The sequence below is a fragment of the Temnothorax americanus genome, unplaced genomic scaffold (assembly GCF_048541705.1).
Source record: "Temnothorax americanus isolate GAGA-0224 unplaced genomic scaffold, ASM4854170v1 Scaffold32, whole genome shotgun sequence".
In the NCBI taxonomy this organism is placed as follows: domain Eukaryota; kingdom Metazoa; phylum Arthropoda; class Insecta; order Hymenoptera; family Formicidae; genus Temnothorax; species Temnothorax americanus.
The window spans coordinates 1,430,149-1,458,045 of record NW_027509464.1 but is presented as its reverse complement, the minus strand read 5'-3'; the positions used below and the strand labels follow the sequence as shown (position 1 = coordinate 1,458,045).

At 30.0% G+C, this 27,897-nt stretch overlaps 1 protein-coding gene across 1 annotated transcript; it reads right to left on the bottom strand.

Moving 5' to 3' along the window:
* Positions 1-4: 4 nt before the first annotated feature.
* Positions 5-26,920, bottom strand: LOC143901216 (putative aminopeptidase-2). Its single transcript, XM_077413311.1, has 38 exons — positions 26,556-26,920; positions 25,623-26,194; positions 24,881-25,318; positions 24,399-24,582; positions 23,845-23,995; positions 23,543-23,621; positions 22,990-23,348; positions 22,595-22,869; positions 21,995-22,197; positions 21,628-21,918; positions 21,471-21,540; positions 20,774-20,900; positions 20,316-20,380; positions 18,601-19,184; positions 17,797-18,240; positions 17,290-17,473; positions 16,754-16,904; positions 16,386-16,467; positions 15,838-16,193; positions 15,438-15,724; positions 14,541-14,719; positions 14,120-14,410; positions 13,951-14,023; positions 11,420-11,779; positions 11,207-11,218; positions 9,012-9,583; positions 8,245-8,688; positions 7,746-7,929; positions 7,213-7,363; positions 6,838-6,919; positions 6,281-6,660; positions 5,892-6,166; positions 4,993-5,177; positions 4,597-4,887; positions 4,410-4,500; positions 2,263-2,841; positions 1,472-1,914; positions 5-1,169 (listed from the first exon to the last, which is right to left on the bottom strand). The coding sequence occupies exons 2-36, from the start codon at positions 26,171-26,173 to the stop codon at positions 2,533-2,535; spliced, it is 8,760 nt and encodes a 2,919-aa protein (XP_077269437.1). The 5' UTR covers positions 26,174-26,194; positions 26,556-26,920; the 3' UTR covers positions 5-1,169; positions 1,472-1,914; positions 2,263-2,532.
* Positions 26,921-27,897: the final 977 nt, after the last annotated feature.

Below are 27,897 nucleotides of genomic sequence, written 5' to 3'. Positions count from 1 at the left end.
GAAATAGAAGTAAAACATAAAAATTTATTTGTATAACAATAAAATATATAATATTATATATAGATAAATACATAATATTTTTAAACATTAATTTACTCCGTTATTAAAAATTTTTTGAAATAGTCAACGAGTTTATTGATTTCTGATAATCGTATATTTGCCTTTCCTATACCTAACATACTGAAACCCTTTAGTAATTAAAGTTTTTTGTGCATAGTAAAGGACCTAAAACAGATTGTATCAACATTTATTATTACTGGATTATTTTTATTGAATATAAGAGACACTATTTTTTAGATATTGTTATATTCATCCAGAAGATGAAAAAAGAAGAAGCGAGAGATATCGAAAAAAAATCGTGAATCGAAGACGAATCAAAGAACTTTTCTACAATACATAAAAAACGGCGAGAATCACGAAATAGTATGAGAAGAAGAAATTTGGAAAATATTTCTTTATGGAGGATCTCTTATAGAGAAATCTTATGAAGTGAGAAAAAAATGAGAAAAAAAATGCAGAGGGACATCAAAGAAGAAAATAGAAAAAAATATCAAGAAAACTTGAATAAGAGGGAGAAATAAAGCAGTAATACAAAAAGCAAGATTGAAGAAGGATACCGTGGAAAAGTAATCTAAAGAAAACTGTCTGTATTATCTTGCTTTTGCCCAATCAGATAACATATAACTTTATACGCGTAGATAAAATTTACCTTGAAAATTTGAATTCTAGAATACACATGATTTATAATATCTATCAACCCTACAATCGTCTCAATCTCTCTGCAAAAACGTAATGCCAGATATAATCACAATTAATAGATATAAAAAACTTTTATGATTTTAAACAATATATACATTTGTGAAAAGAATTACCTAGGTACCAACATTTGCAAAATTATCTATAATATGATGGAGCACTAGGTCATTTCTCGCATGTCGTGCAATAATAGAATGAAAGACTGTGATACGGTGTTGTGCTTCGGTAAAGTGTCCCGATTTCAATAAATCGAGATAACCATAATAATGATGGTATGATTTTTAGTGCACGCTAAATATTCTAAAAGATTATTATCTAATACTTTTGTCTTAAACACTTTGTTCCAAAAAATATCGTTTGCTGACATCAGTCCGTTACAGTATTATGTCCATTTCTTCCACCTCGGCAAAATTCTACAATATTTAGTAAAAAGACAAAAATTTGTTATATTACGCTCTAATCATCTTACTTATATATATTTAAATATCCGTACGGTCTATCTAATACCAATAATATTTATCATGATGTTCGATGTAAGTGATATGCTGTAAATATGCATTGGTAGTATATATATCACACAAAATATTTTTCTTTAAACATAAAAGTATATATATACATGCGTTCTATTTAAATTTTAAATTCTAGGAAATTTACTATAAGGAAAATTTCTGCCATTACAGATTAAAATTTCTTTTTAATTATATGTAACCAATACCTATAAAGAACGAGTCCCCAACTTTCCAGGTCTTCATCTCAAAAACCCGGGATTACAACATGATCTACTTTCGGTGGAAACTGTCCGTCGTGAAACAAGCGTTTCAAATACAATGTGACATTTTTAGCAACTTTCTGTGCAAATTCTGTTTGCGGTCCCACGAGATCTCTGCACCACATATTTTCAGAAATGCTGTCGAGATCCGACAATACAACCGCTACGTGATAAGGGGATATGTTATCCGTTTTCCTGAAACGTGTTCAAACCATCCCATTTTTGTCTGTAGACACGTAGTTAATCGGCGAATTTGATAAAGCTGTGTATTATAATTTTTATGATGCTTTATGGAAATAGTAAATTTGGTCCTGAGATCCGGCTCGTCCCAGCATGGAAATATTTGTCGGGCCCCAATTCCTCGGAAATCGGCTGCCGCGATAATCCACCTATAACAATTTAACAATATATCGTTGCTGGCATATAAGTGTTGGGTTAGAGAATGTTTAAATGCGGCTAGTAAGAGACAAATCGAGAGTATCATCTAGCGTTTTTTTTTTTTTTTTTTATTACGCTGCATTATTATTTTCTATGGTCCTTAATATATATATATATATATATATATATATATATATCATAGAAAATATTATATAAAAGTAATATTGGCACATATAATATTTAATTTATTATCCGCATTATCTAGAGTATGTGTAAATTTAATATAAATGGAATAACTAGCATTTTGTTATAATTTTCATCTAACAAATGTATATATCTATTAGATTTTTACTACTCACTTTTCTTCTCCTTTTTTGTTTATGTAGGGTGTCTTGAAAAAGCTTCCTGTATTATCAGTTATTCTACCGACAAATTTCATGATTAGGCGATAATTATAAATGTTATACAAGACAACGTCATCAACATAAAGGGCGACAGTTTGTGTTTTTTTATCGTATTCATGCATCCTCGGTTTAATGATCGTATTTATACCATCACTAGAAATGTAAGTAATTTCTGTGGCCGCTTTATCTATTATCAGATTTTGTATATGCAGATATATTATGTGTTTACGTCTTCACTTTTAAGTCGAAAAAACATAGTTGATTGACCCCTTGGAAGATGAAATTGCTTTTTGCTCGTTGCTCGTCGAAATATGATTTAAATTTGTTATAAATATCTATGTTCTTATAATCATTCTCGTTGATGTATGTTATTAATTCGATATCATATCGTATTAATTCAATTGACTTCCTATCTATACGATAATTTCCTTCATTTATCGAGACTTTGCCGGTAACAGTCTTTACAGCAACAAATATAAGATTAATAACTAACAATAATTTTAGTAATTCTATGTTAATTCCCGTTTCAGGTATCTGTAATAAAGTTTCTTTGTGAGAAAAAAAAGACAAAGTACAGTAAAAGGGTTCCACTATTGTCGTTTATGTATGAAAAACACTTTTACCATTTTATTTGGTAAAACGTAAAATTTTATTGCGAAATACATTCATTTTTAAAGAACAACAAAATAAGAAAATATAGCACTGTATTCGCAATTTTAATAATTAAAAATGTTTGATTGTACATTTGTCTTTGTACGGAACTATGTACAGAACTACAGATGTTTCTTGTCTCTCACCTTGTATATTGGAATTATTATTAAGTTATAATTGTTGATAGCAATTAATTTATGGATGCTACCGCTGTTAGTGTTGAAAGTAGATTCTTGCAATCACATTCGTACATATCGAGAAGTCTCCGAATACTAACGACAGTATCAATAGCTCGTAATAAATATGTGGGATCGTGAAAACAAACTGTAAGGTCGTATGTAACAGTATATAATAACATAACTGTCGTAGAGCCAAGTTAATAGTAGAGGCTTTTGCTAACTTGCATTGGTCTATTCATTCTCTATTTATATCTTTCAGATACAAGTTCATTTCTGTTTTATTTAAAAAAAGATGTATTTTGAAAATACATTTATAAATTTATTCTTCAAAAACTACTAACTAAGAAGTGATGTCTCATCAACTTTTTCTGAGACAAATGGATTTCAATAGGACTTCTAGATATATATTGTTATAAGGGTGTTGGTATAGGATATTATTAAGCACTGATAGTGAAAGAAAACTACTAATAAAAATTGCATAATTGAAAATAAGACTAGAAATAAAACATGAAAATTTATTTATGTAACAATAAAATATACATATTTTATTATATTATATTGGTGATATATTATATATAAATAAACACATAATATATTTAAACATTGATTTACTACGTTTTCAAAAAGTTCTTGAAATAGCTAACGTGTTTAGTGATTTCTGACGATCGTAAATTTATCTTTTGGATAATATGTGTAAACACTTTATCAAAGAAATTATTTTGTGCGTAGTCATAAATCTGAAACAGATTATGTCAACAGTCATTATTACTGCATTACTTTTGTTGAATATGAGAGACAATATTCATCGATATTGTAATATTTATTCAGACGATGGAAAAATAGTCGAAGAAGGGAAATCGAAGAAAATTGTGGAAAACGAATCAAGAAGAATTTGTTTACAGTATAGAAAAAGAAACGACAAAATAGTGAGAAGAAAATAAATGATCGAAGAAGAAATTTCGTAAGTATTTCTGAAAGTATTTTTTTTTCTCGAAAGAAATTAAGAGAAATCATATCAAAGTACGAGCAGAGAGGAAGAAGAAATAAAGGACAGATGAAATATCAAGGAACAAAATAGGAAGATGATGTATTAAGAAAGATTGAGGGAAAAGGAGATAGAGCAATACTACAAGAAGAAAGTTTGAAAGAGAATACTGTGGAAAAGGAATTTAAAGGAATTGGAATCTAATTCTACATTTGTCTCTCTACAACAATATCTTTTCAACACAATCAAGAAATGTGTTATATATATTTATATTCATTAAACTTTACCTTAAATTCATTTAACTTAACCTTGTCAAGTTGATCTTTAGAATACAGATGATTAATAATATCGGTTAACGCTACAATCTTCTTAATCTCCCTGTAAAAACAAAATTCCAAATATAATTACAATTAATACATATAACGAACTTTTACAATTTTAAACAATATGTGTTTATGTAAAGAATGTTCTTACCTAGGAACTACATTTGAAAAATTTTTTATAATATGATCGAGCACTAAGTCATTCCTCGCATGTCGTGCAATAATAGAATGGAAAACTGTGATACGATGTTGTGCTTTAGTAAAACGTCCCGATTTCAACAAATCGAGATAACGGATGATGATGGTATGATTTTTAGTGCACGCTAAAGATCGTAAAAGGTCATTATCTAATACTTCTGAATGCAACACTTGATACCATAACATAATGCTCGTTGACATCAATCCTTTACAGTATGCCCATTCCTTCCAAACCGGCGAAAGTCTGGAATATTTAGTAAAAGAATAAAAATTTGTTATTAGTTACGTTGTACGTCTTAACCTTTTATACTTAGATAATTTTTTTTCGAGCATAATTAGATAAACCGACCGCTTTTTGTGATGAAGTGATGAAAATATATTCAGAATGGCACTATCAATACACTCCAAAGAATGCAAGTTGCATGCCCATTTTGCGGCTTCTTGTCTTAAACATTCAGTAAAAGCATCCTCTTTTACTTTGTCTGAATATCCTATCTTTCTCAGAACAGATTCCGTGATCCTCTGAAAATGATTCTAAAAACAAATTAATAACAAAAATTTCAAATTAACTTTTTTGTTATTGTAATAAGACGGATTATGTGTAAGCAGACAGGCACGTTTAGATAATCTTATTATATTTCAAGTATTAGTATTTATATTTCTTCATATTTTTTAAGTTAAAATACGTTTCTTTTAATTCTTTCATGTTTTCCATATAAAATATCAGTTTTCAAAAATGTAGTTATTACACATACTCTGTTGAGATAAATTACTTTTTAAATAAAAAATTATTTCTATTTTTAGGAAGTCATTACGAACTTTTAAGTCGCGATCTATATCTGTTAAAGAGAAATATTGATGTAACTGTAAAAGATTACTTTTTCAATTTAAGATCAGATATGACAGCATATACATTCAGGTTGAGAAATTTTATAATATATATTAATGAATTAATATTTATATAATAATAATATGGCATAAAATATATGTATGATTATAAAATAATTTTCCGTGTTTAAAATACTAAAATTATTATTCGTACAGGAAATATAATCATATTCCGTTTTTAAATAATTGATATCTATTTTAAATAAAATAACTGTTATAAAAAGACGTAATTAAGACATTTTAGTTATGTACTTCATTTACGTGAAATATTTTAGTTCTTTTAAAAATAAGTCTAATATTTTATACGTAACAATCAGATAATTAATATTTCTCATTGACGAAATCTGTATCACTATCTACCTTGATTTCCGTACTTTCTGGAAATGGGAAAAAGCCTGACACATCTTCCATAATTTTAAACACTGGATACCACACTACATAATTTGTTTCTTTTGATAAATCGTATGTGAGATCTTTAAAGAAATGGAAATCAAGTTTGTTCCTTAATAAGAAATAATATGCGTCATCGATGATCTTAGCACGATTGAGTACATGTATATCTGAATATTTCTCTGAATTTAGATAGTTCATAAGTTTCATCCAATTATCCTTGTCGTAATTAACACGATAGTATCCTGTTGTACACAATGAATAACTTCCATAACTATTTAATTAACTATGCAGAATTAAATTTTACATGTGTAATAGATATATATAGAAGCATAACAAATTTATTAATTTATATTCACCACTTTGTCGTGAGTTGACAATAATCCAGTCGTTTTTATTAATATCAGTTAAGTAAAAATGTGGATTATGCGGACTCAGCCATTTATCACCTTCATAAAAACGGCTCTGAAAGTATGAGTATGTAGCATAAGTCACATATGTCCACGAGTATTGCCCATATGTTTCATTAACATAGTCTTGCGATAATTTTATTTTGATCATGTTTCCTGAAGATTCTCGCGTCACCTCCAGTACGGGATAGCGCTTTTGTTTCGGCCATTCACTCAATTTCTTTTTTAAATTAGCATATTTTATATGGTTATAAGGTAGTAGAGTTGCTTGTAGAAGATCGAAGAATTTGTCAGCTGTGTTAGTCGTAATATCGATGGATCTAAGCTGGCTAAATTCATTAAGATAAATTTGTAACATTAAAGGCTATAACAGAGGGATTGTATTAAGAAATATAAAATCACTTATGTATATTATGTAATTAATTTATGTAACCTTTAATTATAATAGATACTTAAATTATTATGTATTCAGTATAATTATTATATTATATAGTTATTTTACTTACTATTCGTTTAAATAATCATCGAGACCTATTTGAAATGTACTTGGAGATACCGTTTGTTCCAATATACGTACAAATGCAGGTGCTGTAACAATTAATATTATAAAGTTATAAAATATAATTAAGAGCATGTTTAAAATAATTTAAATATAGCTCTAATAAAATTGAAGACATAATTAATTTTTTAGAAAGAGATAAGTTTTAAGTTTCAATAATGTGTATGTAATTTTCTTTTACTAATAAATGTGTCTTCTCAAACTAATAGACCAATATAGATGATAGAAAAATTTCTTCATAATTATTTTTTTATGTTTTTATGACATTTATATTTCAAAATTTTTTGCGCACAATTATTTAATTATATTTACTTATTCTTACCTTTAACGTAATAAGTAAAAGAGAAAAGAGAATTTATGTCTTCGGGAGTAGCGACTTTTGATACAAGGGGCATGTCGTAATAATCATTCAAACGGAGAGACTCATATTGATATTGTACTGTGAATAAATCCGGGTACTGGGAATTTATATACTAAAGACAAAAATTTTGATATTATTAAAACATTACTAAATAAGAGAACATTTTACTATTTCTAGCTATTGTATAATTTAAAATTATAATATGACCTGTCTTAAAACGACATACAATTTAATAGAAACTAGTTATTTGAAAATTTTAAAACAAATTTTGGAATTTTAGCTAAATTATTTCAAATTTAAAATAGATATGTTTATTTTCAAATTCAATATATCTTTATATTTCAGTCCATGAAAATATGATAAAATTCCAACTATCAATATTTAATTGTTTTAAGATGTAAAATAATTGATAAAAGCAAAAAAATTTTTTATGTATTATCAACCAGCTTTTCTTTTACATGCTTAGTGGCACAGAAAGTTTCTAAGGAAACAACCTCTTTGATGATCTTCATTGCCAGAAACGAAGCAATACCCTCGTTTAACCACATATAAGACCACCAGGATTGGCTGATTAGATTGCCATATAATTGATGTACCATTTTACGCGCTACCATGCGAGCTACTTCAATTTTCCATGCAATGGAATCTAACTTTTCATCGTAGATAATAGCTGCTTCCCTAAAAAATAATAAAATAATTTTATCAAAAATCTTTTTCTAAGTGTTGAGTTTAATCGTATATAATGTAAAAACGACAATATCGATCATTTTGATGATTATAGTGTGAATAATATGCTGTAAATATGTATAGCTCATTAAATCAGTAAATGCATGATATATCACACCAACGTTTTTCTGTTGCTATTTAATAAGATCAATCAAAAATACAAAAGTGTTTTGCAAATTGTGAAATTTTAAAAAAGTTGCTAGAAGCAAATCTTCTTTCCAATAAAAATTAATATTTCTTTCGAATTATATGTATTGTTAGCAATACCTATAAAGAACGAGTCCCCAACTTTCCAGGCCGTCGTCTCGGAAACCCGGGACTACAACATGATCTACTTTCGGTGGAAATTGTGGTTTGTAAAACGTGTCGTTCAAATACAATGTGACATTTTCAGCAACTTTCCGTGCGAATTCTATGTGCGATTCCACGCTCTTCCTGCCCCATACATTATCAGAAATGGCATAAAGATCGGACAATACAACCGCTACGTGATAAGCGGATATATTATACGTTGTATTGAAGCGTGTCCAAACCATCCCGCTGTCATCTGTAGCCTCCACGTAGTCTTCACTCGGTGAATTCGATAAAGCTATGTATTTTTGATTATTCTTTATGGAAATGTTAAAATTTGTCCTGATATCCGGCTCGTCCCAGCATGGAAATATTTCTCGGGCCCCAGCCCCATGGAAATCGGCTGCTGCGATGAACCATCTATAACAATTTAACAATATATATTCTCAATCATTGCTGGCATATAAGTGTTGGGTTAGAGAATGTTTAAATGCGGCTAGTAAGAGACAAAAATCGAGAGTATCATTTAGAGTTTTTTTCATTATACGCTGTATTATTATTTTCTATGGTTTTTAATGTATTATAGAAAATATTATACAAAAAGTAATATTGGCATATATAATGTTTAGATTATTATCCGCATTATCTAAAGTATGCGTAAATTTAATATAAGTGGAATAACTAGCAATTTGTTAGCATTTCATCTAACAAATGTATATATCTATTGGATTTTTACTACTTACTTTTTTTCTCCTTGATCGTTTATGTAGGGTATCTTGAAAAAGCTTCCTGTATTATCAGTTATTCTACCGACAAATTTCATGATTAGGCGATAATTATAAATGTTATACAGGACAACGTCATCAACATAAAGGGCGACAGTTTGTGTTTTGTTATCGTATTCATGCAACCTCGGTTTATAGATCGTATTTATACCAACACTATTAATGTAAGTAATTTCTGTGGCCGCTTCATCTATTATCAGGTTTTTTATATGCAGATATATTCTGTTTACGTCTTCACTTTTAAGTCGAAAAAACATAGTTGATTGACCTTGGAAGATAAAATTGCCTTTTGCCCGTTGCTCGTCGAAATATGATTTAAATTTGTTATAGATATCTATGTTCTTATAGTCTGTCTCGTTGATGTACGTTATTAGTTCGATATCATATTGTATGAATTCAATTGACTCCCTATCTATACGATTGTCTTCATCCAACGAGACTTTGCCGGTAATAGCTTTTACAGCAATGAATAATAGATTACCAAATAACAATAATTTTAATAATTCCATGTTGATTCTCGTTTCAGGTATCTGTAACAAAGTTTCTTTGTGAGAAAAGAAAAGTATAAACAAAGTGCAATGAAATTCTAATAACGTTTCTTCTAGAAAACTCAGAATTTAAAATTAAACAAACGTTTTTATAAAATACTGAAGGATAATGTTAGTTTTCTCGAGCACTCATGATGTATGAACATGTTTATTTTCAGCATCAAAGTGTGTTTGTTCTCCCTTAGGCTAAATATGTACGAAATAAAGAAACAGTAAGCAAAACAAAGTCAAATTTATTTATGTACTATCTAATAAAGACTAAAAACAGATTAGATGCCAGCAAACGTTCTGTGTATATACAAATGGAATACATATCTTTTTACATGAGGCATTACTATTTGTTCTTTGTTCGTTAGCTCGAAATAAATTAATTTAAATGTAATTTTAGAATTTCGTTACATTAGGGTATTAATTTTTTATAAGTACTTATTTTGAAATAACGTAAAGAACAAGATATAAGTGGCATTAAATATTTGTTTTTAACACATTGTAATAATAATGTGAATTAAATAAATTGCTTTAAACTCTTAATAGGTTCTTATTTGACATTTTATAATTTCTTTTGAGTTTAAGATTACTCCACAATAATATGACACATATTTGGAATTTGTGCCGGTTTGTATACATAGACGTCTGTGAATTCCAATGTAATTATAATAGAACACTTTAATTATAATCCTTATTTTTAGCTAAATTACAAAATGCGATAACATAATGCGAGCTTTTGTCAACATGTATTGCTCATTCTTATTACGATTTATATTTTTATATTTGTATTTTTCAGATTCAGGCTTCTTTTTATGTTATTTAAAATAAGTGTATTTTATTGAAAAATACATTTATAAATTCATTTTTTTAGAACTACGAAATAAAGATACAGCACTGTATTAGCACTTTCAATTATTTTAAATATGTTTTATTACACATTCATCTTCGAACAGAGCTACAGATGTTTTGTGTCATTTACTTTGTATATTAGAATTGTGATTAAGATATAATTTCTTTAGTAGCAATTAATTTACCGTTGAATAATTACCACCGTCAGGAGCAGAAATATATTCTTGCAGTCCACAACTTTACACGTCGAGAGTTCACCGAATACTGACGACGATATCAATAGCCGGTATTAAATACGGGTTTTGAAAACAAACTGTAAGGTCGTATGTAACAAAACAAACATGACTATAAGGCCGTGGATGTTCTAATTAATAAGCTAAATAAAATAATGACGCATTTGAATAAAATATATTACAGTTATTATATTCAAGATAATTTTTCCGAAAAAATATGCGTCCCATTAGCAAGTTTTACTAGCTATATATTGTGCGATCGTGGAGATATTATTAAAGACCGATAGTGAAGAAAAATTACTAATATGAAATGCATAATTGAAAATAAGATAAAAATAAAACGTAAAAATATATTCATATAATAATAGAATACATGAAATTACATATAGATAAGTACATAATATTCTTAGACATAAATTAACTTCGTCTCTAAAAAGTTCTTGAAATAGTCAACGTGTTCAGTGATTTGTGACAATCGTCTATATATCTTTGTGTCAAGACGTGAATACATTTTATCAAAGAAATTCCTTCGTACGTAGTTATAAACCTGAAACAGATTATGTCAACAGTCATTATTACTGCATTATTCTTGTTGAATATGAGAGACAATATTCATCGATATTGTAATATCTATTTAGATTATGGAGAAAAAAAAAAACGTGTAACGCGTTACAAAATGGATGCTCGCCGAATATTCTGCTCTCAATTAATTCCGATCTACAAATAACCACAAGATTGCCCATCCCACCTCATGCCGGTAACACCGTGGATCCCCATAAAACCTGGCGAACGCGTCAAGATCCCACAAAGGTCTTCCGGCAGCATCCCGAGGCCGCGCTCGCCGCAGGGGTTGCGTGTCTTTTTTCGAGTGTGCCCACACAGGGGATGCAGTTGAGAAGCTCGAAGGAAGAGAGAAGTGAGAGGGAGAGGCCGGAGGAGGCGGACTGGATGGAGAGGGCATAGAGGAAGATGAGGAAATGAAGGAGACGGGAAAATCGAAGCAGGAGGAGAGAAACGGAGGATGAAAAGGGCTGAGTGATATGGAGGTTAGGAGAGAGGCTGATGGAGCGAGAGGGGGGAGACGAGCGGGGGCAGCAGCACTGACGCGAGATCACGCGGCGCTCGCGCAGGCGCGTCGGTGGTGATGAGCGCGGAGCGAAATGGTGTGCAGACGGAAGAGAGGTTGGCAAGGGGAGCGGTGAGGATAGAGGACGCGGTAGGAGGAGGAAAGTAGATACGGCGGCGCGGGACATCAACGGGCGAGAGGTTGTGTGGGAAAGCGGAGAGGCTAGAGGGCGTAGCAAGAGGAAGAAAGTTGAGACAGCGGCGCTGGATAGTAGCTGAAAAGGGTTGGTACGACTGAGAGGAGAGGCAGGGAACCGAGAAAAGTTGGACGCACTGGCAGAGGTTTGAAAGGAGGCAGGAGTGTAAAGGAGGAAAGTATACAGAAGGTGAACGGAAAAGGTTTAAGGGAAATGCGAAGGAGAAAAACCGTGGAGGAGCGGACTGAGAACTGTAAGTAGAGGAGGAACAAGAGGGGCGAGGGAGAGAAGGGCGGGATTGAAGGAACAAAGGTAGCAGCCCAGGTTACACGGCGAGGGAGCTGAGCGAGTTGGTAGCAGGGAGTATCGATCGGGCGATCGATTGGCCTGTCGAGACAGAGGGTTTGGCGATGGTGGCGCGGCAGGTGCGGAACAGAGCAGGGAGTCGGCTCGACAGATCGATGGATCGAACGATTGAAGGGGCCGGACAGATAAATAGGTGATGGAAGGAGAAGGAGAGAAGGCGACGTAGAAGTGGAACGAGGAAGGGGAGGAAGTGACGAGCGTGCGTGAGCTGGACTTTGGCTGGCAAAAGAAGGAAGGGGAGTGGGAATGGTGAAGATGGACGAGGATAAAGCGGTGGAGGCGAGGGTATGGATACGGACGAGGACGAGGGCTATAGGAAGAAAAAAGAGTAAGAGGGAGGTAGGATGGAAAGGAGAAAGGGTCTAGGAAAGGAAAGGGGAGGGAGGGAGAGAGGTTTTGATAGTGGAGATGGAGGATGAGAGGGAGAGGGCAAAGTTGCTGGAAAGATTTGGAGAGGTTAGGCAGAGGTGGGGGATTGGGGTGGACGAGAACCTTTCGATGGAAGAGAGGAGGGCAAGGTGGAGGATGCTGGAGAAGGCGAAGAAAGAGAGGGATAAGGGAAGAAGAACGAGGGTGGAAAACAGGAGACTGTGGGTGGATGGAAGGGAGATAGAATGGAAGGAGGAGGAGGGAAAATGGGAGGAGGTATAAATGGAAGGGGATAACGTTGATGGCTAGGCGCGGGAATGAGAAGGAGAAGGGGAGGGTGCTAGAGAAAAGAAGGAAAGCGAGAGATAGTCTAAGGGTAAAGATAGCTGAGGACAGATAGGTGGAGGCGAGGATAAGAGAGAGAGAGAGAGAGGGAGGGGAAGTTAGAATAGGAGAGAGAGTGGAGGAGAGGAGGAGAGCAGGAGTGAGAGGAGGTAGGAGGTGGAGGAGAGCACGAGAGAGACGGAGGAAAAACTTCACAGGAGCGGGGAAGAGGATCAACAGACCCAGGGCAGGAGACAGACAGGAAGGAAGAGCTGAGACAGGAAGAGGTAGAGGGAGACGAACGAAGACGTGAAGGAAGAGGAGAGGGCTAAGGGAAGGGAAAAGTTTTATTGTGAGGTCGCACTAAGAGATTATATGTAAAGGGTTGGGAACGTCCCTCCAAAACGCCTTGCAACCCTGAGGGGAGTCAATAAATATATCTATCTATTTAGATTATGGAAAAACAGTCGAACAAGGGAGATCGAAGAAAATTGTGGAAAACGAACCAAGAACAATTTGTTCACAGTATAGAAAAAGACACGACAAAATAATGAGAAAAATAAATGATCGAAGAAGAAATTTCATAAGTATTTCTGAAAGTATTTCTTTGTCATCGAAGAAGAAAAAGAAGAAATAATATAGCGATCAAAAAGAGAATAAGAAAGAACAAAATAGGAAAACGTGGAAAAGAAATTAAGAGGAATCATATCGAAGTACGAATAGAAAGGAAAAAGAAAAACACGCAGAGAAAAACATCAAATAAGAAAATAGGAAATGTATTAAGAGGGACTGAGGAAAAAGAGATAGAGTAATAATTCAAGAAGGAAGATGGACAAAAATACTTTTGTGGAAAAGGAATCTAGAGGAATTGGAATCTAATTCTACATTTGTCTGCAATAATATCTTTTCAACACAATCAAGAAATGTGTTATATATATTTATATTCCTTAAACTTTACCTTAAACTCAAGGTGATCTTTAGAATACAGATGATTAATAATATCGGTTAACGCTACAATCTTCTTAATCTCCCTGTAAAAACAAAATTTCAAATATAATTACAATTAATACATATAACAAACTTTTACAATTTTAAACAATATGTGTTTGTGTAAAGAATATTCTTACTTAGGTACAACATTTGCCAAATTGTCTAGAATGTAAGTGAGCACTAATTCATTTCTCACATGTCGTGCAATAATGGAATGGAAAACTGTGATACGATGTTGTGGTTTAGTAAAACGTCCCGATTTCAATAAATCGAGATAACCGATGATGACGGTATGATTTTTAGTGCACGCCAAAAATCGTAAAAGGTCATTATCTAATACTTCTGAATGCAACACTTTATTCCATGAACTATTGTTCGCTGACATCAGTCCTTTACAGTATGTCCATTCCTTCCAAATCGGCGAAAGTCTGAAATATTTAGTAAAAGAATAAAAATTTGTTATTAGTTACGTTTTACGTTTTATCGTTTTATATTTTGATATAATTTTTTCTCGTGCATGGTTAAATAAACCGTAATTATGAAAAGTATTATTCGTACCGCTTTTTGTGAAGTGATGTTAATTTCAGATGGGCACTATGAGTACACTCCGAAGAATCCAGGTTGCATGCCCATTTTGCGACTTCTTGTCTTAAACAATCAGTAAATTCATAATTTACTTCTTTGTCTGTATGTCCTATCTTTCTCAGAACAGATTCCGTGATCTTCTGAAGGTGTTCCTAAAAACAAATTAATAACAAAGTTTTCATATTAATTTATTTGTTATTGTAATAAGACGGATTATGTATAAGCAGACAGGCACGTTTAGATAATCTTATTATATTTCAAGTATTACTAATTACATTTTTTCATATTTTAATAGTTAAAATACGTTTCTTTTAATTCTTTCATGTTTATCATATAAAATATCAGTTTTCAAAAATTACATATACTCTGTTGAGATAAATTACTTTTTAAATAAAAAATTATTTCTATTTTTAGGAAATTGTTACGAACTTTTAAATTGCGATCTATATCTGTTAAAGAGAAATATTTTGAGATGTAACTGTAAAAGATTACTTTTTCAATTTAAGATCAAATATGACAGCATATACATTCAGGTTGAGAAATTTCTATAATATACTAATGAATTAATGTTTATAATAATAATATGGCATAAAATATATGCACGATTATAAAATAATTTTTAGTGTTTAAAATACTAAAATTATTATCCGTACGGGAAATATAATCGTAATCCGTTTTTAAATATTTTATACCCGTTTAAAAAAATATAATTATTATAAAATAACTGTTATAAAAAGATGTAATTAAGATTTTTTAGTTATGTACTTCATTTACGTGAAATTTTTTAGTTTTTTTTAAAATAAGTCTATTTCATACGTAACAAGCAGATAATTAATATTTCTCATTGACGAAATCTGTATCATTATCTACCTTGATTTCCGTACTTTCTGGAAATGGGAAAAAGCCCGACATCTCTTCCATAATTTTAAACATTGGATACCACGCTACATAATCTGTCTCTCTTGATAAATAGTATGTGAGATTTTTAAAGAAAGGAAAGTCAAGTTTGTTCCTTAATAGAAAATAATATGCGTCACTGATGATCTGAGCACGATTCAGTACATGAATAAACTCATGAGCAAGCTCAAAGTCCTCTGAATTTAGATATTTCATAAGTTTTTCCCAATTATCCTTGTCGTAATTAACACGATAGTATCCTGTCGTACACAATGAATAACTTTCATAACTATTTTTTAATTAACTATGCAGAATAAATTCTTACATCTGTAATAGATATAGAAGCATAACAAATTTGTTAATTTATATTCACCAGTTTGTCGGGCGTTGACAATAATCCAGTCGTTTTTAAAAATATCAGTTAGGTGAAAATGTGGATTGTGCGGACTCAGCCATTTGCTGTTTTCTTCACTACGGCTCTGTGTAACATAAGTCACGTGTATCCACAAATTTTGCTCATATGTTTCATTAACATATTCTTGCGATAATTTTATTTTGATCAGATCTCCTGAAGATTCTCGCGTCATCTCCAGTACGGGATAGCGCTTTTGTTTCGACCATTCACTCAATGTCTTTTTTAAATAACCATATGCTACGTCGTCATAACGTAGTAGAAGATCGAAGAATTTGTCAGTTGTGTTAGTCGAAATATCGATGGATCTAAGCTGGCTAAATTCATTAAGATAAATTTGTAACATTAAAGGCTATAACAGAGGGATTGTATTAAAAAATATAAAATTACGTATTATATATATTATGTAAATAATTTATGTAACCTTTAATTATAATGGATACTTAAATTATTATGTCTGATTATATATGTATTCAGTATAATTATTATATTATAGTTGTTTTACTTACTATTTGTTTAAATACTTCTTGAGACCTATTCGAAATGTATCTGGAGATACCATTTGTTCCAATACACGTACAAATGCAGGTGCTGTAACAGTTAATATTATAAAGTTATAAAATATAATTAAGAGCATGTTTAAAATAATTTAAATAAAATTCTAATAAAATTAAAGACACAATAATTTTGTAGAAAAAAATGAGTTTTAAGTTTTAATTATGTATTTTGTATTCTTTTTCACTAAAAAATGTGTCTCCTCAAATTGATAGATAATTAGATGGCAGACAAATTTACTTACAATTATTATTTTCTATGACATTTATATTTAAAATTTTTTGCGCACAAATATTATTTAATTATATTTACTTATTCTTACCTTTAACGTAATAAGTAAAAGAGAAAAGAGAATTTATGTCTTCGCGTGTAGCGACTTTCGATACAAGGGGCATGTCGTAATAATCATTCAAACGAAGAGACTCATATTGAATTTGTACCGTGAATAAATCCGGGTACCGAAAATTTATATACTAACGACAAAAATTTTGATATTATTAAAACATTACTTAATAAGAGAACATTTTACTATTTCTAGCTATTGTATAATTTAAAATTATAATGACCTGTCTTAAAACGACATGCAATTTAATAGAAACTAGTTATTATTTGAAAATTTTTAAACAAATTTTTGAATTTTATCTAAATTATTTCAAATTTAAAATAGATATGTTTATTTTCAAATTCAATATATCTTTGTATTTCAGTCCATGAAAATATGATAAAATTTCAACTATCAATATTTAATTGTTTTAAAATGTAAAATAATTGATAAAAGTCAAAAAATTTTTTATGTATTATATCAACCAGCTTCTCTTTTACATGTTTAGTGGCACAGAAAATTTCTAAAGAAACAACCTCTTCGATGATCTTCATTGACAGGAACGAAGCAATGCCCTCGTTTAACCACATATAAGACCACCAGGATTGGCTGATTAGATTGCCATATAATTGATGTACCATTTTACGCGCTACCATGCGAGCTACTTCAATTTTCCATGCAATGGAATCTAACTTTTCATCGTAGATAATAGCTGCTTCACTAAAAAATAATAAAATAATCCGATCAAAAATCTTTTTTTAAGTGTCGAGTTTAATCGTATATAATGTAAAAACGATAATATCGATAATTTTGATGAATACAATGTGAATAATATATACTGTAAACATGTATTGCTAATTAAATCAGTAAATGCATGATGATATATCACACAACGTTTTTTTGTTGCTATTTAATAAGATCAATCAAAAATACAAAAATGTGTGTTTTACAAATTGTGAAATTTTAAAAAACTTATGACAAACAAATCTTCTTTCCAATAAAAATTAAAATTTTTTTCAAATTATATGTATTGTTAGCAATACCTATAAAGAACGAGTCCCCAACTTTCCATGCCTTCGTCTCGGAAACATGGGACTACAACATGATCTACTTTCGATGGAAATTGTGCTTTGCGAAACTTGTTTTTCAAATACAATTTGACATTTTCAGCAATTTCCCGTGCGAATTTTATGTGCGATTCCACGCTCTTCCTGCCCCATACATTCTCAGAAATGGGATAAAGATCGGACAGTACAACCGCTACGTGATAAGCGGATATATTATACGTTGTCTTGAAGCGTGTCCAAACCATCCCGCTGTCATCTGTAGTATCCACGTAGTCTTCACTCGGTGAATTCGATAAAGCTATGTATTTTTCATTATTCTTTATGGAAATGTTAAAATTTGTTCTGATATCTGGCTCGTCCCAGCATGGAAATATTTCTCGGGCCCCAGCCCCATGGAAATCGGCTGCTGCGATGAACCATCTATAACAATTTAACAATATATCTTTTCAATCATTGCTGGCATATAAGTGTTGGGTTAGAAAATGTTTAAATGTGGCTAGTAAGAGACAAATCGAGAGTATCATCTAGCGTTTTTTTCATTACGCTGTATTGTTTTATATATGTGGTCCTTAATATATATATATATATATATATATATATATATATATATATATATATCATAGAAAATATTATATAAAAGTAATATTGGCACATATAATATTTAGATTATTATCTGCATTATCTAAAGTATGCGTACATTTAATATAAGTGGAATAATTCGCATTTTGTTATAATTTTCATCTAAAAAATGTATATATCTATTGGATTTTTACTACTTACTTTTTTTCTCCTTGATCGTTTATGTAGGGTGTCTTGAAAAAGCATCCTGTATTATCAGTTATTCTACCGACAAATTTCATGATTAGGCGATAATTATAAAAGTTAGACGGGACAACGTCATCAAAATAAAGGGCGATAATTTGTTTGTGTGAATCAAATTCATGCGTCCTCGGTTTAATGATCGTACTTGTACCATTACTAGAAGAATAAGTAATTTCTGTGGCCAATGTAGCTATTAGCAGGTTTTTATAATTCAGATATATTGTGTTTACGTTTTCACTCTTAGGTCGAAAAAACATAGTTGATTGACCTTGGAAGATGAAATCGCCGTTTGCTCGTTGCTTGTCCAAATATGGTTTAAATTGTTTATAAATATCTATATCTATTTCTATGTTCTTATAGTCTTTCTCGTTGATGTACGTTATTAATTCGATATCATATTGTATGAATTCAATTGACTCCCTATCTATACGATTGTCTTCGTCCAACGAGATTTTGCCGGTAATAGCTTTTACAGCAATGAATAATAGATTACCGAATAACAATAATTTTAGTAATTCCATGTTGATTCTCGTTTCAGGTATCTGTAACAAAGTTTCTTTGTGAGAAAAGAAAAGTATAAACAAAGTGCAATGAAATTCTATAATAACGTTTCTTCTAGAAAACTCAGAATTTAAAATTAAACAAACGTTTTTATAAAATACTGAAAAATGATGTTAGTTTTCTCGAGCACTCATGATGTATGAACATGTTTATTTTCAGCATCAAAGTGTGTTTGTTCCCTTAGGCTAAATATGTAATACGAAATAAAGAAACAGTATAAGCAAAACAAAGCCAAATTTATTTATGTACTATCTAATAAAGACTAAAAACAGATTAGATGCCAGCAAACGTTCTGTGTATACAAATGGAATACATATCTTTTTACATGAGGCATTACTATTTGTTCTTTGTTCGTTAACTCGAAATAAATTAATTTAAATGTAATTTTAGAATTTCGTTACATTAGCGTATTAATTTTTTATAAGTACTTATTTTGAAATAACGTAAAGAATAACAAGATATAAGTGGCATTAAATATTTGTTTTTAACACATTGTAATAATAATGTGAATTAAATAAATTGTTTAAACTCTTAATAGGTTCTTATTTGACATTTTATAATTTTTTTTGAGTTTAAGATTACTTCTCGATGATATGACACATATTTGAAATTTGTGCCGGTTACGATAAGCAAATGAATAAACTTGAATAAAATCTAAATAAGAATAAAAAACCCAATACGAATTATATACCTAGACGTCTGTGAATTACAATGTAATTATAATAGAACACTTTAATTATAATCCTTAATTATAATTCTTACTTTTAGCCAAATTACAAAATGCGAGAACGTAATGCGAGCTTTTGTCAACTTGTATTGCTCATTTTTATTATAATTTATATTTTTATTTGTATTTTTCAAATTCAAACTTATTTTTATATTAATTTAAAAAAGTGTGTTTTATTGAAAAATATATTTATAAATTTATTTTTCAAAAACTACGAAATAAAGATACAGCAATGTATTAGCACTTTTAATTATTATAAATATGTTCTTTATACATTTATTTTCGAACCGAGCTACAGATGTTTTGTGTCATTTACTTTGTATATTAGAATTGTGATTGAGATATAATTTCTTTAGTAGCAATTAATTTACCGTTGAATAATTACCACTGTCAGGAGCAGAAGTATATTCTTGCAGCTCACAACTTTACACGTCGAGAGTTCACCGAATACTGACGACGATATCAATAGCCGGTATTAAATACGGAGGTTGAGAACAAACTGTAAGGTCGTATGTAACAAAACAAACATGACTAAGGCCGTGGATGTTCTAATTAATAAGCTTAATAAAATAATGACACATTTGAATGAAACATATTACAGTTATTATATCCAAGATAATTTTTCCGAAAAATTATGCGTCCGATTAATAAGTTTTAATAGCTATATATTGTGCTATTGTGAAGATATTATTAAAGACCGGCGATAGTGAAGAAAAATTACTAATATAAAAAGGCGTAACTGAAAATAAGAATAAAATAAAACATAAAAATATATTTATATAATAATAGAATACATGATATATTACATATAGATAAGTACATAATATTCTTAAACATTAATTCACTCCGTTTTTAAAAAACTCTTGAAATAGCCAACGTGTTTAGTGGTTTCTGACGATCGTTTATTTATCTTTTGGATAATATAGGAAAACATTTTATTAGAGAATTTATTTCGTACGTAGTCTTGTACCTGAAATATATTACATCACCATATATTATTACTACATTATTCTTGTTGAGTATGAGAGACAATATTTATTGATATTATAATATTTATCCAGGAGATGAAAAGAAGAGGGAAAATTTTGGAAGGCGAAAGACGAATTTTTCCACAATACGTAGAAAAAACATGAGACAAAATAGTGAAAAGAAGAAATGAGTAACAAAGAAATTTGGAAAATATTTCTTTATGGAGGATCAAAAAATAGAAAATAAAATAGCTATCGAAAAAAGATCAGGAAAACAAGAAAATGTAGATAAAAAATTAATATAGAAACCTTAAAAAAAGAAGAAGAGAAGAAAGAAAGGAAGAAGAAAAGAGAGAATGCAGGGGAAACATCAAAGAAGAAAATATAAATAAAAATGTCATGAGAAATTGAGAAAGAAAGCAGCAATATACAAAAAGGAAGATTGAAGAAGGATGAAAAGATACCGTGGAAGCGGAATTGATTTACATTTACATGTATTTGGAATTTAGTAATATTATATTTTCAGCACAATCAAAAATGTATGTTAATGTATTTACATTCATACAATTTACCTTGTTAAATTGATCTGCAGAATACAGATGATTAATAATGTCTATTAACGCTACAAACGTGTCGATCTCTCTGTAAAAATGAAATAATAACACTTAATACACATAACAAATTTTTATGATTTTAAGCAATGTGCGTTTATGAAAAGAATATTGTTACCTAGGGACTATGTCTCGAAAATTTAGCATGATATAATCGAGCACTAATTTATTTCTCGCATGTCGTGCAATAATAGAATGGAAAACTGTAATACGGTGTTGTGCTTCAGTAAAATGTCCCGATTTTAATAAATCGAGATAACCAATAATGATGGTATGATTTTTAGTGCACGCTAAATATTCTAAAAGATTATTATCTAATACTTCTAAATTAAACACTTCATTCCATGAAGTATCGTCCGCCGACATCAGTCCTTTACAGTATGTCCATTCCTTCCACCACGGCAAAATTCTAGAATATTTAGTGAAAGGCTAAAAATTTGTCATAATAATTACACTTCTGTCGTTTTATATTTACATATCCGTACCTTCTTTGTTTAAATATATGCATGTAATGTTTTGTTAATTCAAGAGAGGCATTAGCGGTGCACTCCGAAGAATTTAGAATGCATGCCCATTTTGCGGCTTCTTGTCTTAAACATTTAGTAAAAACATCCTCTTTTGATATTTCCTCAATGAATGCATATCTTATCTTTCCCAGAACTAAATCCAAGATTTTCCGAAAGTGCTCCTATAAATTGATAAATAACAAATTTTACATTGCTTTGTTGTCATTATAACAAAAGAAGTGAGCACACATACATGTATATACGCGTATACCAGTATAATACTTATAATAAAATGATGTTTATAATAAAAAGATACATTTGATTATAAATTAAAATTTCTATCTTATTAAATTACTAAAAATCTAGTCAAAACAGAAAATATTATAACATTATGGTTTACATATATATTCTATATTTATTTTAAATAAAGTAACTGATATAAGAAAAATGTAACTAAACTTATTATTTGTATACAATTTTATTTTTTTTATATAGTTTCAAATATAAATTTGATATTTTATACGCAACAATTTCAGATAATTAATATTTTTCATTGACAAATATTATTATTATATTTACCTCGACTTCTATACTTTCTGTAAATGGGAAGAAGCCTGATATCTCTTCCATAATTTTAAACATAGGATACCACCCTACATAATTTGTCTCTTTTGATAGATAGTACGTGAGACTTTTAAAGAAACGGAAGTCGAGTTTGTTCTTTAATAGAAAATAATATGCATCGTCAATGATTTGAGCACGATTAAGTACACGTATATTAAGATGTTCCTCTGAATTTAGATATTCCATAAGTTTTCGCCAATTATCATTGTCGTAATTAACACGATAGTATCCTATCGTATACATACAATAAACAAATTTTATTTTATTAATTATTTAGAAAATTGTATAAAATTTTATTTATATACATGAATATATATAGAAACATAATAAATTTATTAATTTATATTCACCAACTTGTAGTACGTTTACGATAATCCAGTCATTTTTCTTAATATCAGTTAAATGTAAAATTGGCATCTGTGGAGTCAGCCATTTTTCCGTAGTAATATCGAAAGCCTGACTCTGTATAGTATAAGTCAGTCGAATATACAAGTCTTTCGGATATGACTTATCCGGATATTCTTGCAAAGTTATTTCGACATTATCTCCAGGAGATTCTCGTGTCACCTGTAGTATGGGATAACGCTTTTGCTTTGTCCACTGATTCATTTTCATTCTTAAGCTAATATTTGGTTTATACTCTACTCCTTGTAAAGCATCGAAAAATATGTCAGTTGTGGTAGTCAAATTATCGACGGATTTAAGCTGGCTAAATTTGCAAAGTTTTAATATAAATTTAATGGGTGCACAGTAGAGAGACTGAATTGAAAAGTATAAAATTGCGATTTAATTTATCACTATGTTAATCATATGCCGCTTCCAATTATAAGAGACACTTATTATTACGTTTGTTTATGCATTCGGTATATAATTAATATTATATAATCCAGTGTTATTACTTACTACGATAAATATTTATTAAGACCTTGGACAAACGTATGTTCAGATACCGTTTGTAACAATGAACGTGTAAAAGTAGGTGCTGTAACAATTAATATCATAGAAATGTGATTAAGCAGGTTTAAAATAATTCAATTACCATTTTAATAAATTTGAAATTATAACTGATTTTAAAAATGTGTCTTAGCAATCCTAACAAATAGTTTACAAACAAATTTGCAAGTAAATCTTCGTCATGGTTTTATGATATTTACAATTAGAAATTTTCTATAGACAGTAATTTAACGATATTTACTTACTCTTACCTTTAACATAGTATGTGAAAGAGAAAAGAGAATTAATGCTTTCGGGTGTAAAAGCTTCTGGTATAAGAGGCATATCGTAATGATCATTCAAACGAAGAGCCTCATGTTGAAATTGTACTACGAGTAAATCCATCAAATGAGAATGTACAAACTAGTGACGAAAATTTCATTTGAATCAAATAATTATTTAATAAGAATACATTGTAATATATTGTTTGCAATTACTAAATTAAGTTTTCTAGTATTTGTAACAATAATAGTTTAAAAATATAGAAACATTTTCTAAAGCGACATTTATTTTAATGAAAATTAGTCATAATTTTAGTTAGTTTTTATTTTAGAGTGCGTGCAATTTTGAACTCAATATATATGTATCATATTTTAAATACCATAAAAATTTTAAAAATTTGAAATTTTCAATTAAAATTTGAATTAATATTTTGCAATTTTAAAGATTAAAAATAGTTTATAAAATTTGAAAATTCTTCATCAATAATATCAATTTTTCTTTTTCTTAATTGCGTAGTGACACGAAAAGTTTAAAAGAAAACAACCTCTTTGACGATCTTCATTGACAATAACGTAGCAATGCCTTCGTTCAACCACAGATAAGACCACCAAGTTTGGCTGACCAGATTGCCAAAGAATTGATGTACCATTTTACGCGCTACTATGCGTGCTACTTCAAATTGCCATGCAATAGAATCTAATTTGTCATCGTAGATAACAGCTGCTTCCCTAAAAAATAATAAAATAATTCGATCAAATATCTTCTTCTATATTTTTCTATTGAGTTTAATCGAAAAATGATAATATCGATAATTTGGTTGAAAATTGAATGTAATATGCTGTAAATATGCGTTATTTTATGCATTGTTCTGTTATGCACAATGTATTACACAGATTATTTTTCTGTTGTTATTTAATAATGCATTCTTTTCAATTTAATATTCTAGAAAATTTATTGAAGAAAATTTATAGAAAAACTTTTCCCATCAAATATTAAAATTTCTTTTTAATTATATGTAAGCAATACCTGTAAAGAACGAGTCCCCAACTTTCCAGGCCTTCGTCTCGAAAACCCGGAACTACAATATGATCTACTTTCGGTGGAAACTGTGCATCGTGAAATATACTTTTCAAATACAAAGTAGCTTTTTCAGCAATTTGCTGTGCGAATTTTATCTGCTTTTTCACGTTTCTTCTGCACCAGATATTCTCAGTTATGCGATCAAGATCGGACAATACAACCGCTACGTGATAAGCGGATATATTATACGTTGTCTTGAAGCGTGTCCAAACCATCTCGTTGTCATCTGTAGACAGGTAGTTAATCGGCGAATTCGATAAAGCTGTATAATTTTTATGATGCATTATGGAAATAGTAAATTTGATCCTGAGATTCGGCTCGTCCCAGCATGGAAATATTCGTCGGGCTCCAATTCCTCGAAAATCAGCTGCTGCGATAAACCACCTATCACATTTTAACAGTAATATGGTTTAAATTTTTAAAATTACCGGCGTATAAGAATAATGTAGTATGTTTTTATTATGCTGAATTTTTATATTTTCTGCGATCTTTATTATGTCACATAATAAAGATGCATAGCGATACCTTCACATTATACGGTACTTATGTGCAAAACGTTTATAATATTTAGATTATTTTCCAAATTAATTAGAATGTAAACCAATTATACATGAAAGAAGTCATTATTATTTTATTATGAAAAAAACCAAACAAATGTATTTAAATCTATTACATTTTTACAACTCACGTTTTTTCTCCTTTATTGTTTATATAGGATGTTTTGACGAAGCCTCCTGCGTCATCAGTTATACTGCCGATAAATTTCATGACTAGGCGATAATTATAAAAGTTATACAGGGCAATATCATCAACATAAAGCATAACAGTTTGTGTCGATTCATCATATTTATGCATCCTTGGTTTATAGGTCAAACTTATGGTACCATCGAAAGTATAAATAATTTTTGTCGCCGCTTCATCTATTTTCAAGTTTTGTACATGTAGACATATTGTGTTTATTTCACTTGTTACTCGAAAAAATATAGTTGATTGGCCATGGAAGATAAAATTGCCTTTTGCTCGTTGCTCATCGATATATGATTTGAATGTTCCATAAATATCTGTATTTTTGTAGTCATCTTCGTTGATGTATATTATTAATTCGAGATCATATTGTATTAGTTGCATTGATTCTTTATTTACACAATAATATACTTCAGCCGACGAGTCATTACTGTTAGCAGCTTTTACAGCGATAAATATTAAACTAGCATCTAACAATAATTGTAATAATTTCATAATTAGTCTCGTTTCCAATATCTGTAACGTGTCGTTATCAAAAGAAAGAACAGTACAAACAAGGTTCAATGAAGGTATTGCGCTATTGTGAGATAGAAAAAACAATAGGAAACAATAAGAGATATAATTTCAAATTTCAATCACAGCAATTAAAAATCACAGCATTTGAATGTTGAAACATGAAATTATTTTTCTCAAGCACTCGTGATAGATTCGCGCATTTATTTTTAGCTTAAAGGTCTATTTGTTCCCTTAATATATAAATATATGTGTATAATAAAAAGACCATAAGTAGCAATATTTAACTTATTTATGTACTACCTCTGATAATGATTGAAAACAAATTAGATTAATTATTTTAAATGTGTTCTATATTATTTACCTTTGAGAGAAGAACTACAGATGCTTCTTTTCTATTAGTCTACCTGTTAAAATTGTGTCTCCGATTAAGATACAATTTCTGATAGCAATTTATTTACCGTTGATATACCGCTGTTACTGTCGTAAGTATATGTTCTAGTATTCCACAACCTTACATGTCGAGAGTTCACTGAATACTAACGACGATATCAATAGCTCGTAGTAAACATGTGGTATCGTGAAAACAAACTGTAAGGTCGTACGTAACCAGTAATAACATAACTGTGGTGGGTACTCAAGTTAATAAGCTAAATAACATGATGGTACAATCGAATTAAATAATACAGTTTTTATGTTTAAGATAATTTTTTTTCAAAGATATACATTTGATGAGAAAATTCTATTCTCAAAATTTCATTCTTTTATTTTTCATGAAACATTTGTGGAAAAGTAACTTTAAAGAAAACTGTCTGTAATTAACATGGGTCTGCAGTATTATGTCACACAATAATATCTTATGTTTTGTACACTTAAAGAACGTATGCTTTATATGTATTGATAAAAAATTTATCTTTATAATTTGGTCTTCAGCATACACATGATTAATAATGTCTGTTAACGCTACAATCGTATTAATCTCTGCAAAAACGAAATGCCAGATATAATTACAATGAATACATATAAGAAACTTTTATGATTTTAAACAATATAAGTTTGTAAAAAGAATATTCTTACCTAGGTACAATATTTGCAAAATTGTCTATAATATGATGGAGCACTAGGTCATTTCTCGCATGTCGTGCAATAATAGAATGAAAGACTGTGATACGGTGTTGTGCTTCAGTAAAATGTCCCAACATCAGCAGATTGATGTAATGGAAGATGACGATATCATTACGCGCTAAAGATTCTAAAAGATCATTATCTAATATTTCTGCATTCAATATTTCGTTCCAAAAAGTACTGTTCGCTAACATCAGTCCTTTACAGTATGTCCATTTCTTCCATCCCAGCAAAATTCGAGAATATTTTATAACATAAGAAATAAAATTTGTTATGATAGTTACGTTTTACATTTTGATATTTTCTCTCGAGCATGATTAGAAAAGCCATAATTATAAAAAATATTATTCGTACGGTTCTATGCGACGTTGACTTAATTTATAAGAGGCATTTTTCATATTTTTATATATTTTTCATATATTTTTCGTATTTTCAAAAAAAAAATATATGTATATACATATATTTAAGTATTATGTTTTTGATTACTCACCTTTTATATTGAACTTGCGTGCCGATAAGAATACAAACGATGCATTTGCAATAATAATTATAACTGTAATTTCCTATATCAAAGCAACGAA

Bases quoted from the DNA above. Each gene is read 5' to 3' on its own strand.
- LOC143901216 (XM_077413311.1), bottom strand. From the start codon at position 26,173: ATGAAATTATTACAATTATTGTTAGATGCTAGTTTAATATTTATCGCT. The intron at 21,919-21,994 runs GTACGGATATGT...TAAATATTCTAG, and splicing joins CATATATTTAAACAAAGAAG to AATTTTGCCGTGGTGGAAGG. The intron at 4,501-4,596 runs GTAAGAACATTC...TTGTTTTTACAG, and splicing joins TTTTCAAATGTAGTTCCTAG to GGAGATTAAGAAGATTGTAG.